General features: G+C 42.4%; 2 protein-coding genes and 1 pseudogene across 2 annotated transcripts in view; all 3 read left to right on the top strand.

Moving 5' to 3' along the window:
* The window catches only part of SLC17A5 (solute carrier family 17 member 5), an 87,941-nt gene extending 75,155 nt beyond the window's left edge, over positions 1 to 12,786 (top strand). The window contains exon 11 of the mRNA XM_076003184.1: positions 12,309 to 12,786. Coding sequence (XP_075859299.1) covers positions 12,309 to 12,368 — 60 coding nt within the window. The 3' untranslated portion in view covers positions 12,369 to 12,786. The remainder of the gene's footprint in view (positions 1 to 12,308) is intronic.
* On the top strand, positions 3,308 to 4,123 carry LOC142870958 (small ribosomal subunit protein eS6-like). Its single transcript, XM_076003183.1, has one exon. The coding sequence runs from the start codon at positions 3,341 to 3,343 to the stop codon at positions 4,088 to 4,090; it is 750 nt and encodes a 249-aa protein (XP_075859298.1). The 5' UTR covers positions 3,308 to 3,340; the 3' UTR covers positions 4,091 to 4,123.
* On the top strand, positions 11,634 to 12,283 carry LOC142870959 (ubiquitin-conjugating enzyme E2 variant 2 pseudogene; annotated as a pseudogene).
* Positions 12,787 to 14,270: the final 1,484 nt, after the last annotated feature.

Genomic DNA, 14,270 nt, shown 5'->3' on the forward strand with positions numbered 1-14,270 from the left:
AACAATGGACTTTTTTGGTTGAAAGCCTGCTTACTCATCATGCCCTGCCACAATCCTGCTGTTCAGTTCCCAAACTGCTCTGTTCCCACAAGTTTTTTCAGAGACTACTACTACTGTAGGCCAGTGGGTATATTCAGGTGAGCTGAGAGAAAACAGCAACATCAGGGGGCCAGAAAACAGAGCAGATTATGTAATGAGAAGGCCCCAGCAAGATTAGCTGCACAAGGAGCTCTGCTAGAGACCACAGAATTTGACCACCTGCTTTCCAAAGGTAGTCCAATTAGGAGAACAGTCTAACATTCCATTTTATAAGTGTGAATTCTTTGAAATTATCCTACAATCTATGTATGAAGTAGCATTCTGTATTTACAAATACATTATCATAGCTAAAAATATACTTGTTCAATTATTTTACTCAATCTACGAATTAACTAACCTGGAGGTTTGTTTATGGGCAAAATGACTGGGAAATAATTTCTGAGTTGATTTCTTTTTGAGACAGAGTCTCACTTTGTCACCCTGGTTAGTGTCCAGTGGATTGATCATAGCTCACTGCAACCTCCAACTCCTGGGCTCAAGTGATCCTCCTGCCTCAGCCTCTGGAGTAACTGGGATTACAGGCTAGCGCTACCAGGACCAACTAATTTTTTTCTATTTTTAGTAGAGATGGGTCTCCTTCTTGCTCATGCTGATCTCAAACTCCTGACCTCAAGCAGCGTTCCTCCTGCCTTGGCCTCCCAAAGTGCTAGGATTACAGATGTGAACCACCACGCTCGGCCAAACCAAATGATTCTGAGCTAGATGGCTCATGCCTGTAATCCTAGCACTCTGGGTGGCTGAGGTGGGAGGATTGTTGGAGCTCAGGAGTTTGAGACCAGCCTGAGCAAGAGTGAGACCCCATCTCTACTAAAAAAATAGAAAGAAATTAGCTGGACAACTAAAAAGAAAAAAAAGAATCACTTGGTTTCAGAGTCTGATCTCTGAGACAGTTTGTTAACCCAGTCATCAGATTCAGGCAATTCTCAAGGGACCAGTAATTTCAAAGAATCTACATCACTTAGAAACTTGTTAAAATCCAAATTATTGAGTCCCACCCAGCGGGTGCAGAATCAGAAACTCCAGGGCCCAGCAATCACTGCTTTAACCGGGTCTCCAGGTAATGAAGGTATAGCATTGAGGTATGACAAACACTATTCTAAAGTGCTGGGGACTCCCGCAGTAGCTCCAGGATAAAGACGTGACCCTAATCTTCATCATCCTGGCTGGCATGTAATTTGGAATCAGGAATCCCCAGTTGGCCTGCTGCATTCATAGTCACTTCAAAAACCCACTTTCTACCTTAGCTCACAATTCTTGGCAGTCTAAATGCTAAATCCTTGGCTGCTAGTCCCAGACCCTTTCCCGCCTCTGCTCAGCTTCTCCTGATGCACTTAACTCTTCTTCCCAATCTACCCGCACACCGCCCACCTCACAGCATTTTCCACAGAGTATGTGTAACAGACCAAGTGGATGCAAACTGAAGCCTGAGACAAGTACTTTGTACCCTGCTCTCTTACACAACCTCAATTTGCCACCATGCTGGCTGAGCACAGGGAAACCTGATTCTACCCTGTGAGCCGAGAACACAACAAGGACACAGAGGAAACACACCAGGAAGCTCCCTCTCCTGGGAATAGTTGTGGGGCCACCAAAGAGGAGGTAATGGGATATCGAATTATACAAAGCAATCATAGCTTACGATTAAAATATTTTGTGGGAATACTGCTGTTGGCTATACATATAGAACACTTTAAGAATATTTTCCATGTTTTATTTTATCCTAAGGTTGATGCTATGGAATAGGTTTTTAAAAATTAGGGGTTACGGGTTGGGCATGGTGGCTCACGCCTGTAATCCTAGCACTCTAAGAGGCCAAGGCGGGTGGATCGTCTGAAGTCGGGAGTTCGAAACCAGCCGGAGCAAGAGCAAGACCCTGTCTCTACTAAAAATAGAAAGAAATGAATTGAACAACTAAAAATACATAGAAAAAATCAGCCGGGCATGGTGGTGCATGCCTATAGTCCCAGCTACTCTAGAGGCTGAGGCAGGAGGATTGCTTGAGCCCAGGAGTTTGAGGTTGCTGTGAGCTAGGCTGACGCCATGGCACTCTAGCCTGGGCAAAAGAGTGAGACTCTGTCTCCAAAAAAAAAAAAAAATTAGGGGTTATTATCATTATTTTTAAAGTAAAAAAATCAGTGAGGGTCATGATTTCTTCAGGCTCAGCTGAGAGGGAGCTGCATTGGATCAGGTTATTTCTGAGGCCCTATAGTCTATAGAACTGATTTCCATGTAGAAATTGACATTCTTGTGACATATATTTGTTTTTGTATGAATTAATCTTCCACAAACACCATTTCATCATGTAACAATCCATAGCCCCCCAATTAATTCAATTAAACTAATCACTCAATAGCCCCCAGAATAAAATATAGGACCCTAGTATTCTAAACCCCACCGTCTGCTGTCTGCCCCTACCTTCTCTGATTTATTCTTTTTTTTCTTTTTTTTTTTCTTTTTTTTTGAGACAGAGTCTCACTCTGTTGCCCAGGCTAGAGTACCCTGGCGTCAGCCTAGCTCACAGCAACCTCAAACTCCTGGGCTTACTTGATCCTCCTGCCTCAGCCTCCCAAGGAGCTGGGACTACAGGCATGGGCCACCATGCTCGGCTAATTTTTTCTATATATTTTTAGTTATCCAGCTAATTTCTTCTATTTTTAGTAGATACGAGGTCTCGCTCTTGCTCAGGCTGGTCTCCAAATCATGACTTTGAGCAATCCTCCTGCCTCGGCCTCCCAGAGTGCTAGGATTACAAGAGTGAGCCACCACACCCGACCCACAGTTTTTGAGCACTATTCTGCCCCAAGCACTATCGGGATTAAAAGTGTGCAAGAACCAAGCAGAGAAGCATGATTCTTGCCCTCATTTTAGCTTAACTCTCCTTTCAAACTTATTTCCCACAAATACTTGTAAAATTGTTCCCTCAAGCCAAACTGGTCTGGACTTTTACTTTCCTGCCCTTCTGCCGATGGACAAGCCAGCCCCTTCACTTGGTGGCTACTTACTCCTTCTCCATGTAGTCAGTTTCTGCAACCTGCACAACCCAATTCAAAGAAACTTCTGGCAGGTGCAGTGGCTCATGCCTTTTAGCTGGGCGTATCCCAGCCTTTGGGTAGCTGAGATGGTAGGATGGCTGGAGCTCAGGAGTTTGAGACCATCCTTGGCAGTATAGTGAGACCTGTCTCTACAAAAAATGTTTTCAGCTCTTTTTCGTGGCGCCTCGGAGGCAATCAGCTGCTTCACGATGAAGCTGAATATCTCCTTCCCAGCCACTGGCTGCCAGAAACTCATTGAAGTGGACGATGAACGCAAACTTCGTACTTTCTATGAGAAGCGTATGGCCACGGAAGTTGCTGCCGACGCTCTGGGTGAAGAATGGAAGGGTTATGTGGTCCGAATCAGTGGTGGGAACGACAAGCAAGGTTTCCCCATGAAGCAGGGTGTCTTGACCCATGGCCGTGTTCGCCTGCTACTGAGTAAGGGGCATTCCTGTTACAGACCAAGGAGAACTGGAGAACGAAAGCGCAAATCTGTTCGTGGTTGTATTGTGGATGCCAACCTGAGTGTTCTCAACTTGGTTATTGTAAAAAAAGGAGAGAAGGATATCCCTGGACTGACTGATACTACAGTACCTCGTCGTCTGGGGCCCAAAAGAGCTAGCAGAATCCGCAAACTCTTCAATCTGTCTAAAGAAGATGATGTTCGCCAGTATGTTGTGAGGAAGCCCTTAAATAAAGAAGGTAAGAAACCTAGGACCAAAGCACCCAAGATTCAGCGACTTGTAACTCCACGTGTCCTGCAACATAAACGCCGGCGTATTGCTCTGAAGAAGCAGCGCACTAAGAAAAATAAGGAAGAGGCTGCAGAATATGCTAAACTTTTGGCTAAGAGAATGAAGGAGGCCAAAGAAAAGCACCAGGAACAGATTGCCAAGAGACGTAGGCTGTCCTCTCTGAGAGCATCTACTTCTAAGTCTGAGTCGAGCCAAAAATAAGATTTTTTGAGTTAAATAATAAATAAGACCATATCCTAAAAAAAAAAAAAAAAAAAAAAAAAGTTTTCAAATAATATTAAAAAAAATCACTTCCCCATATAATGTTACAATACTTTCAAATAATTCAACTGGAGAGGGGGAAGTAGATGGGGTAAGATGAAATAAGACCTCCATGAGTTAATAGTTGCATCTGATGAATGGGTACATAGGGAATGGGAGGTGGAGGAAGAATCATTCTCATTCTTTCTACTTTTGTATATGTTTGAACATTTTCACAATAAAAAAGTTAAAATTATATGTATATCAGTAAATATGAATATTATTTTCTTTTTTTACACCAGTAGTTATATATAAATGTTAAATAAATATTTGAAGATAAAAATATTTGAAATACATATATGTCTTTACCAGTATTTCTAGTTAGATTCACTGGTTCCTTTCTCTATGCTGGCCCCAAATGTTGTTTTTCTGTTTATTATTTTACATATCTCTCTTTAGTCTGTCATCTTCTTGTATTTAGACCCTTTTGCTCTATCATATATATATATATATATATATATATATATATATATATATATATATATCTCCTTGTGGCCTAGCACATTCTCTGTTAGTTGAGTGAATGCAAAATCATCCTTAAATATGCAGTTTGTTAATTTCATAGTGCTAAGCCCAGACCACAGAAAATGGAAACATTGTGATGTTTAACAGCATGTAATATGAGTTTATAAATATAAACTCCAGGGTGGTTTCAAATTGCAGAGCCAGTAAATTCTTCCTTGAATTTAACTAATGATTAAAAGCAAATTAGAAAGCTGTCAAATGGCACCTTTCCTTGCAGAGTATCTTTGAGGGAGGAAGACTGCAGGCTATACCATCTTATTCACATCTATTTGAGCATTTGCAAAAATGCTTTAGCAAAATTTTTGAGCTACTATCTCTTAAAACTTCCTTAAAGCAGTGTTTCAGGACAATTTCTGGCAGAATGGGCGTAACTGGTCAGGGAGATGGGAAGTTGAATACTGGCTAATTTGATTATCCTTCCGTTAGTTCAGAATGCCTCCTCAAAACACATTTTAATAATAAGAAATGCGCATTTTTATGTTAACTTCCATATGGCTTCCTATTCTCTGCACTAAATATGCAGGAATCCCAGGGGCCTGGGGCAGGAATGTGTGGCTGCCTGAGCACACTCAAATGGCAGACATTCTTTAAATGTCTGTGGACCTTGTCCCTCTGCCTTTGTCTCCTGGTCTTAAGCCACCCAGTGTCCTAGTTGCTAGGCTTGTCCTTCTCCAACTCTTAGGCCAAAACAGCAAGGTAGTTTAACAATGCTTCTTATACTTCAATGTGCTTACAAATCATTCGATATCTTGCTAAAATGCAGCTTTTAATTCAGCATGTCTGGGGTGGGCTTGAGATTCTGCCTTTCTACAAACTCCTAGAGACTGTCCCTTGTTCCTGGTCAGTAGACCACACTTTGTTTTTCTTTTCTTTTCTTTTTTTTTTCTCCTTTTTTTTTATTCTATTTCATTTTTTTTTTTCATTCATGTTAACACTACTGAGGTAAGTAATACACTTAGAAGAGCAAGGCTCTACAGCAGGAGTCAGCAGACTTTTTTCTGTGAAGGGCAAGATAGTAAAGATTTAGACTTCTGGACCATAAGGTCACTGTCCAACTGCACAATCCTGATGCTATAGCATGAAAGTAGGCATACAGTATGGAAACGGTGGGTATGGCCATGTTCCAATAAAACTTTATTTATGGACTCTGAGATGTAAACTTCACAGAATAAAAATTCCTAATAGAATTTTTCACATGTTAATAAATTTTATTCTACTCTTGATTTTTTTTTTCCTACCTCTTAAAAGTGTAAAAAGCATTCTTACCTAGTAGGCTGTACAAAAACAGGTGGCAAGATAGATATGGCCTGTGTGCTCAAGTTTGCCAACCACTCCCTCCACCCCCCCACCCCCCACCCCCACCCCGCAAAACACACACTTAGGAGGCAAGGAACCAAGCGTCAGTCTTAGCTCAGCCATTTACTAACTGTGGCTCAAGCAATTCATCTGACCTCTGAGAGTCTCATTTTACTAAGCTATTGAATGGGAGCAATAATTTTTTTTTTTTTTTGAGATACAGTATTATTCTATTGCACTGGCTAGAGTGCAGTGGCATCATCATAGCTACAGCAACCTCAGACTCCTGGGCTCAAGCGATCCTCCTGCCTCAACAGGCCCACACCGTAACACGGGGCTAATTTTTCTATTTTTAGTAGAGACAGGGTCTCGCTCTGGCTCAGGACGGTCTCAAAGTTCTGAGCTCATGGAATCTTCCCTCCTCAGCCTCCCAGAGAGCTAGGATTACAGGTGTGAGCCGCCGCACCCAGCAGAAAGCAATAATTCTTATCCTCTTCCGCTGTTGGCCTAGCACTTAGCACATCAAGTCCTCAATAGAAGGAAACTAATATTATTGGCATTTCCAGCTAACTTCCTTATACATTATTTTCCTCATTGTTATGCACCCCATGAAAACCCCTGAGACTCCCTGTTTCCCACTGGATCGAGTTTAAACACTTCCATGTGGCCTTCAAGGCCCTGCATGAGCTGAGCTCACTCGCTTTCCCATTTTATTCCTTGAAACTTCCCACCTGCAGCTTAGTCAAGCAAATTTCTCACTGTTCTCAGCCTAATGTGACACTTTCCCCTTACTGGAATATTCTTGCTTCTCTCTTTTGCTTACTTCAAGCTAAACACTGAGGCCCAGTTCAGTTCTTTTTTCTTGAGACAGCCTCTCACTCTGTTGCCCGGGCTAGAGTGCCGTGGCATCAGCCTAGCCCACAGCAACCTCAAACTCCTGGGCTCAAATGATACTCCTGCCTCAGCCTTCCCAGTAGCTGGGACTACAGGCATGCACCACCGTGTCCGGCTAATTTTTTCTATATTTAGTTGTTTGGCTAATTTCTTTCTATTTTTAGTAGAGACAGGGTCTTGCTCTTGTTCAGGCTGGTCTCGAACTCCTGAGCTCAAGCAGTCCTCCCACCTCGGCCTCCCAGCGTGCTAGGTTACAAGTGTGAGCCACCTCGCCTGGCCCCCAGTTCAGTTCTATTAATAGTTCTGTCTCCTCCATAAAAACTGCCCTTAATATAATGATTGTTTTCTATAGTCTATTCCACTCAATTCCCCACGACATATGTTATAAACTTCATGGCTAACAAACACTTGAATAGGCCGGGCGCAGTGGCTCATGTCTGTAATCCTAGCACTCTGGGAGGCCGAAGCGGGAGGATCACTAGAGGTCAGGAGTTCGAAACCAGCCTGAGCAAGAGTGAGACCCGTCTCTACTATAAATAGAAAGAAATTAATTGGCCAACTAATATATATAGAAAAAATTAGCCGGGCATAGTGGCGCATGCCTGTAGTCCCAGCTACTAGTGAGGCAGGATTGCTTGAGCCCAGGAGTTTGAGGTTGCTGTGAGCTAGGCTGATGCCACGGCACTCACTCTAGCCTGGGCAACAAAGTGAGACTCTGTCTCAAAAACAAAACAAAACAAAAAGATCCCAACTGAGATATACTAATTTTGTCTACACAGTATGTACTCACTCTGTACACACATTCTCTGTAGACAAAATAAGAATATCTGATATGTACACAACACAGATATGAATTTTAGAGATTAGAGACAAAATCTCCAAAACAATAATGTCCAGGAGGAGAAATCCAAGTCATTCCTTGCACTATTCACCCACTCAAAAAACCCACAAAATTCTAATGGGAATGAGATTCTATTCATTGTTTGGGGAATAGTCATCAGGCCATGGCAGGGGAACAGGATCCATTCTTTGCTTCCCTATTCTCTACTTGCCTTCTGGTAAGATTAGCATGGTTGTCGCCCATGACATGTACCCACGTAGGCCCCAACTGGCACCTGTGATACCAGGTATTCATGCACTCTTGGGTAAACTCAAATAATCTCTCTGAAAATTTCCAGTGGCAAGTGAACATTAACATTTTCCAAGTAGCAACTGTAGTTTTCCAATTACAAAGGGGCGTCTGTCAAATGTCTGGGGTCAATTGTTCAAATGTTAAAGCCTTTCATGATTTAGAAAATTCTAAACTTTAAGAATAAACTTGAGCTATTAGCACTGACATTTAATTAGTGAGCATTTCTCTCTGAAACACAACAGCCATGTATCAGGAAAGCTGAGGTGACCTAGTGATGGAATTAGGGTGTTTCCTGAGATTTTGATTCCTAGCAAGTTGAGGTTAACTTTCATGTACTGTAAATTATTTTTGCACAGGGGATTATAGAACTGTAATTATCATACATAAAATTTGACTGCCCATTTCAGTGATGGAAATAGGATTAGAAATTGGAAGGAAGGGGAGTTTGCTCAAAGAGTGGTGTCCTAGAAACTGGATTTGGAAAGGGACTTTGAAAGTAGAAGTGAGGCTGGGTGTGGGATGTAGTAGCTCATGCCTGTAATCCTAGCACTCTGGGAGGCCAAGGCAGGATGTTTGCTTGAGGTCTTGAGTTCAAGACCAGCCTGAGCAACAGTGAAACCCTGTCTCTACTAAAAATAGAACAAATTAGCTGAGCATGGTGGCTCGCACCTATAATCTGAGCTATTCAGGGAGGCTGAGGCAAGAGGATCACGTGAGCCCAGGAGTTTGAGGTTGCTGTGAGGTAGGCTGACGCCATGACACTGTGGCCAGGGCAAGGTGACAAATGGAGACTCTTTCTCAAAAATAAGAAAAGTACAAGTTATATTCCTTTGATTTGTTTGTTTGTTTTAGAAGTGCTATCTCTATGACATCTCTAGTTTCTATTACGGTTATAAGCAATGGAAATTTGCAATTCTATCTTTTTTTTTTTTTTTTTGAGACAGAGTCTCCCTCTGTTGCCCGGGCTTGAGTGCCATGGCGTCAGCCTAGCTCACAGCAACCTCAAACTCCTGGGCTCAAGCAATCTTTCTGCCTCAGCCTCCCGAGTAGCTGGGACTATAGGCATGTGCCACCATGCCCAGCTAATTTTTTTATATGTATACTTCTAGTTGTCCAGTTAATTTCTTTATATTTTTTTAGTAGAGATGGGTCTCACTCTTGCTCAGGCTGGTCTCAAACTCCTGACCTCAAGCAATCCTCCTTCCTTGGCCTCCCAGAGTGCTAGAATTATAGGCATGAGCCACAGTGCCCAGCCAGAAATTTGCAATTCTGAAGAAAGGAGAGAAGTAGAAAATTCTCCAAACTGTTCATTCTCTCATTTCACCTTTGGGGGCCTGATTCTCTCCATTTCCATTTGCTGTCAAAGCCTACTCTCTCCTAAAATGCCCACCAAGTTTTCTTGTACAAGTCAAAGCAATCATTCCTAAGCACTTCATTTAGGTGCGTAGATATAAAGTCCAATCAACGATAAGTATTTCCCCTTCTTTGAGGATAGGATGGCATCAAAACACAAGGCAAAAGAGGACAAGAGATTGAATATTCAAATGTTAAGTAATTCAAAAAGAAAAGGAAACAGATAGATTTTTGTCACATGCACCATTCTTTGTTGAAAACCCTTGGTGGAGATTGTAGTGGGAATAGTCCGAGGTTAGTAATCAAAGACTTGCATTGACTGTTGGTTCCGCTACTTTTTGTTGTGAAAATCATTTTTCTAATGGGGGGAAGGTGTATCTTATTAAGTCGCCAAGGCAGATCTGGAATTCCTGGGCTCAAGGGAGCTGCCTGCCTCAGCCTCCCAAATAGCTGGGACTACAGGCACAAACCATCATGTCCAGCTGGTGTGTAAACCTGAGACCATTACCTCAACCCTCTGGGTCTTTTTTTTTTTTTTTTTTTTTTGAGACAGAGTTTCACTCTGTTGCCTGGGCTAGAGTGCCATGGAATCAACCTAGCTCACAGCAACCTCAAACTCCTGGGCTCAAGTGATCCTCCTGCCTCGGCCTCCCAAGTACTGGGACTATAGGCATGTGCCACCATGGCCAGCCTGTATATTTTTTCTATATATTTTTAGTTGACCAATTAATTTCTTTCTATTTTTTTTTTTAGTAGAGACAGGGTCTCACTCTTGTTCAGGCTGGTTTCAAACTCCTGATCTTGAGCGATCCACCTGCCTCGACCTCCCAGAGGGCTAGGATTACAGGCATGAGCCTGACCTGCCAACCCTCTGGGTCTTAGTTCTCTGATATTTAAAATAGAGGACAATATCACCTACCTCACGAGTATTCTAGGCCTTTTACCAAGTAATATATTTTTTTAAATCCTTTGAATTTATTTCATAAATACTTGTGGGCTTTTCTTGGGTTTTTGTGAGGATCATGCTGAAGATTCTGTATCAATAGAATATATGTTTCTGTTCATTTTGTTAATGCCAAGAGTCAATACTGGCCGGGCGCGGTGGCTCACACCTGTAATCCTAGCACTCTGGGAGGCCGAGGCGGGCTGATTGCTTGAGGTCAGGAGTTCAAAACCAGCCTGAGCAAGAGCGAGACCCATCTCTACTATAAATAGAAAGAAATTAATTGGCCAACTAATATATAGGAAAATTTAGCGGGGCATGGTGGCACATGCCTGTAGTCCCAGCTACTCGGGAGGCTGAGGCAGCAGGATCACTGGAGCCCAGGAGTTCGAGGTTGCTGTGAGCTAGGCTGACGCCACGGCACTCACTCTAGCCTGGGCAACAAAGTGAGACTCTGTCTCAAAAAAAAAAAAAAGTCAATACTGGGAAAAATCAGGTTCCAGGCAAAGTCTGTAACCAAACTAAGCTAAAAGAGTTAGGTAATCATTTTGGCTTCCTTAGAAAAGTAAGAAGTGAAAATTTGCAAGTAGAGAAGTTGGAAGTCTTGCCTAATGGCTTTCTGATATGAGAGAAACAAGACCAAGTACAGCCTTAGACTCTAGAAGCTTAACTAACCAAGCCAACCAACTGCTACATAACCCAGTTTAGTGCTTAACGTGGTGCACTTTTGTCATTTTTCTCTGGTGAGAAGATAGGAAGGGAAGGGGTAGGAAATTAGGGTGGAGAAAGAACAAAACTGTGACAGCAGAGGTCAAATTAGTGAAGAAAGGAAAAAATAGAGGACAAGTCAGCCTCTATCTTCTGGTGGAGTTGAGCCGCTCCCCCATGGACCCCAAGTGTTGCCCCGCCTTTCAGATGGGGGTTGTGGCTTTCCCCCGGGCCCTGCAGCTGTCCTGGGAAAAGCAAGACAATCCCTGAGCTTGGCCCTAGACACCTCCAACCCTGTATGACATCCCTCCCCTGAGCTGCCCAGAAACCTCATGTCTCCAGGGTGGAAGGAAGCAGAGGCCTGTTAATACCATATGAAAATACCACTTTCTGTTCCCCGTCATCTCCTCCAGCGCCCTCGGGCACCCCCTCCAGCCCTCCAGAAGGCGAAAGACCTGTCTTTTATGTTTCTGGATCACTGGCTCTAAGGACATACTGGGTGAATTCATATGGTTCAATGACATCAGCAGTCATTCATTGCAACTCTCACTGGAGTGTTCACTAGGTTATTTTTCCAAAGTGCTTTTGGGGCTGCAGGAGAAGATGGCGGTCTCCACAGGAGTTAAAGTTCCTCGTAATTTTCGCTTGTTGGAAGAACTTGAGGAAAGACAAAAAGGAGTAGGCGATGGTACGGTTAGCTGGGGCCTAGAAGATGATGAAGATATGACACTTACAAGGTGGACAGGCATGATTATTGGGCCACCAAGGACAAATTATGAAAACAGAATATACAGCTTGAAAGTAGAATGTGGATCTAAATACCCAGAAGCTCCTCTATCAGTTAGATTTGTAACAAAAATTAATATGAATGGAATAAATAATTCCAGTGGGATGGTGGATGCCAGGAGCATACCAGTGTTAGCAAAATGGCAAAATTCATATAGCATTAAAGTTGTACTTCAAGAGCTAAGACGTCTAATGATGTCCAGATAAAATATGAAACTTCCACAGCCACCAGAAGGACAAACATACAACAATTAATTTTAGTGGATCTCAAACTTGTCTTAAATCAACAACCTTCTACTCATGTTAATGTCTTGATTAAATATCACAGTGCAAAATACCCACACATTAAGTAAAAGAATTCCACCTGGTAAACATAACCTGGACATTTGTATTAAATAAGAATATATTTAATATATGTACACCCATTATGTTTTCAGGTAACAGGAGGAAAAATGCAGCACAATTTTTTTTCTCTTGTTAAGGCATCGTCATTTAAACATAAACCTGGAATACTCGAGACAGAATTCAGGTTTACAAGATGAAAGCGTGAAGAGGTGTCAGATGGCAGTGGAAGCATGTGTGTTTCTGAAAAGTAAAGATCTCAAGAAAGAAAAAGAGAACTGGCGTGCGTTATCCATCTTGCTTAGTGAAAGAGCTGCAGTTGACATTGTTTAAAGTAGCAGGTACAATGAATATTGTCACAAATTGTGTTAATTTTTGAAGCGGTGTGGGTGCTGACTACTAGTAGTATCCAAAATATGTTCAGGATTGTTTTGATACCTGTATTTATAATAAAAAATGTGGGGGGGGGTGATGAGTTTCTGTTAAAAGCTGTTCCTGTGTGATACATGTAACAGACATGGTAAATATTTGTTTACAGTCTTTGTTTAACAAACCACACATTTAAGTTTAAGTGAAGTCAAGAAAAAGGAAATAGGTGTACAGATATGTGATTTTGAGATTAAAGTTAGTCTTAAAATGTAAATAAAATGTGGAACGTGTGTCAAAAAAAAGTGCTTTTAACTGGAAAAGTAAGCATATAGATTACTGTTGATTAGAGAATCTGGTCTGATATAGGCCTTTTTCTTATGCATAAATGGCAAATACTGAGGTCCCAAACCTAATTGCTTTTGGCAAATCTATGTATATGTATACTAAACAATTCAAGTTAAAATATTTCTATCTGGCCATGGGTGTGGTGGCTCACGCGTGTAATCCTAGCACTCAGGGAGACCGAGGTAGGAGGATTGCTTGAGCTCAAGAGTTCAAGATCAGCCTGCGCAAGAGCAAGACCCCATCTCTAGTACAAAAATATATATATATATTTTTAAAAAGTCAGCTGGGTGTCGTAGTGCACAACTGTAGTCCCAACTACTTGGGAGGCTGAGGCAAGAGGATTGCTTGAATCCAGGTTCAAATGTGGCTGAAGTCTATCCTTAGTACCTTTATAAAGGATGAGCTCCTAAGCAGTACTGACAACTATGAATGTGAAGGCACCGCCACAGCCATTTATGGTGTTAAAAATGTCTAAAACTATTTTCCCATTTTTCACAAGAATCAAGGGACTTCTGCTGTTAGGACTATTTAAAGTATTTAAGTGAGGACTTCACACTTCGAAGAAAAACCCAGGCTGGAGATAGCTAAAATTATCCTTATAGCTAAAAATGAGCTCAGTGTTGGGAGTTAAAATTCATTTCAGTCTTAGTGAGAAAGGTGCAGGCGACACAGCTGCAGTGGTTTCCAGTTCTTGGGTGCAATTCTCTGCTTAAGGGGAGCAGCTCAGGGGCAGCTGGAGTGCCCGGGGCACAGCTAGGGCAACCAGGCCGTGCTCAGCGGTGCCTCCTCCCAGGGTTAGCTTACCTTCTCCCTCTGCACCACAGGACAATTACAGCTCTGTTTCAAGTACAAACTGAAAAATTAACAGTCTCCGGAGTAATCAGGGAAATTACCAAGGCCACATGGCCCAGGGACTGAGAGCCTGGAGTGTTGGGGCAGGAGTTTCTTCTTTCTGCCTTTGCCAGATGTACTACTCTGTTCATTGTCTGGGGCATTCTTCACTCAGGATTAGACAGAGTTGAGTGATGCCTCAGAGGTTATAAACGATTATAAGATCTTTCCTCCAATACAAAATAATATCAATGTGGGGTTTTTTTTTGAGACAGAGTCTCACTCTGTTGCCTGGGCTAAAGTGAGTGCCATGGCGTCAGTCTAACTCACAGCAACCTCACACTGCTGGGCTCAAGCAATCCTTCTGCCTCAGCCTCCCAAGTACCTGGGACTACAGGCCTGCGCCACCATGCCCGGCTAATTTTTTCTACATACATTAGTTGGCCAATTAATTTGTTTCTATTTATAGTAGAGACAGAGTCTCGCTCTTGCTCAGGCTGGTTTCAAACTCCTAACCTCAAGCAATCTGCCCACCTCGGCCTCCCAGAGTGCTAGGA

Source organism: Microcebus murinus, chromosome 5, assembly GCF_040939455.1.
Source record: "Microcebus murinus isolate Inina chromosome 5, M.murinus_Inina_mat1.0, whole genome shotgun sequence".
Classification (NCBI taxonomy): Eukaryota; Metazoa; Chordata; class Mammalia; order Primates; family Cheirogaleidae; genus Microcebus; species Microcebus murinus.

Excerpts from the sequence above, each read along its gene's own strand:
- LOC142870958 (XM_076003183.1), top strand. The coding sequence starts at position 3,341 with ATGAAGCTGAATATCTCCTTCCCAGCCACTGGCTGCCAGAAACTCATT.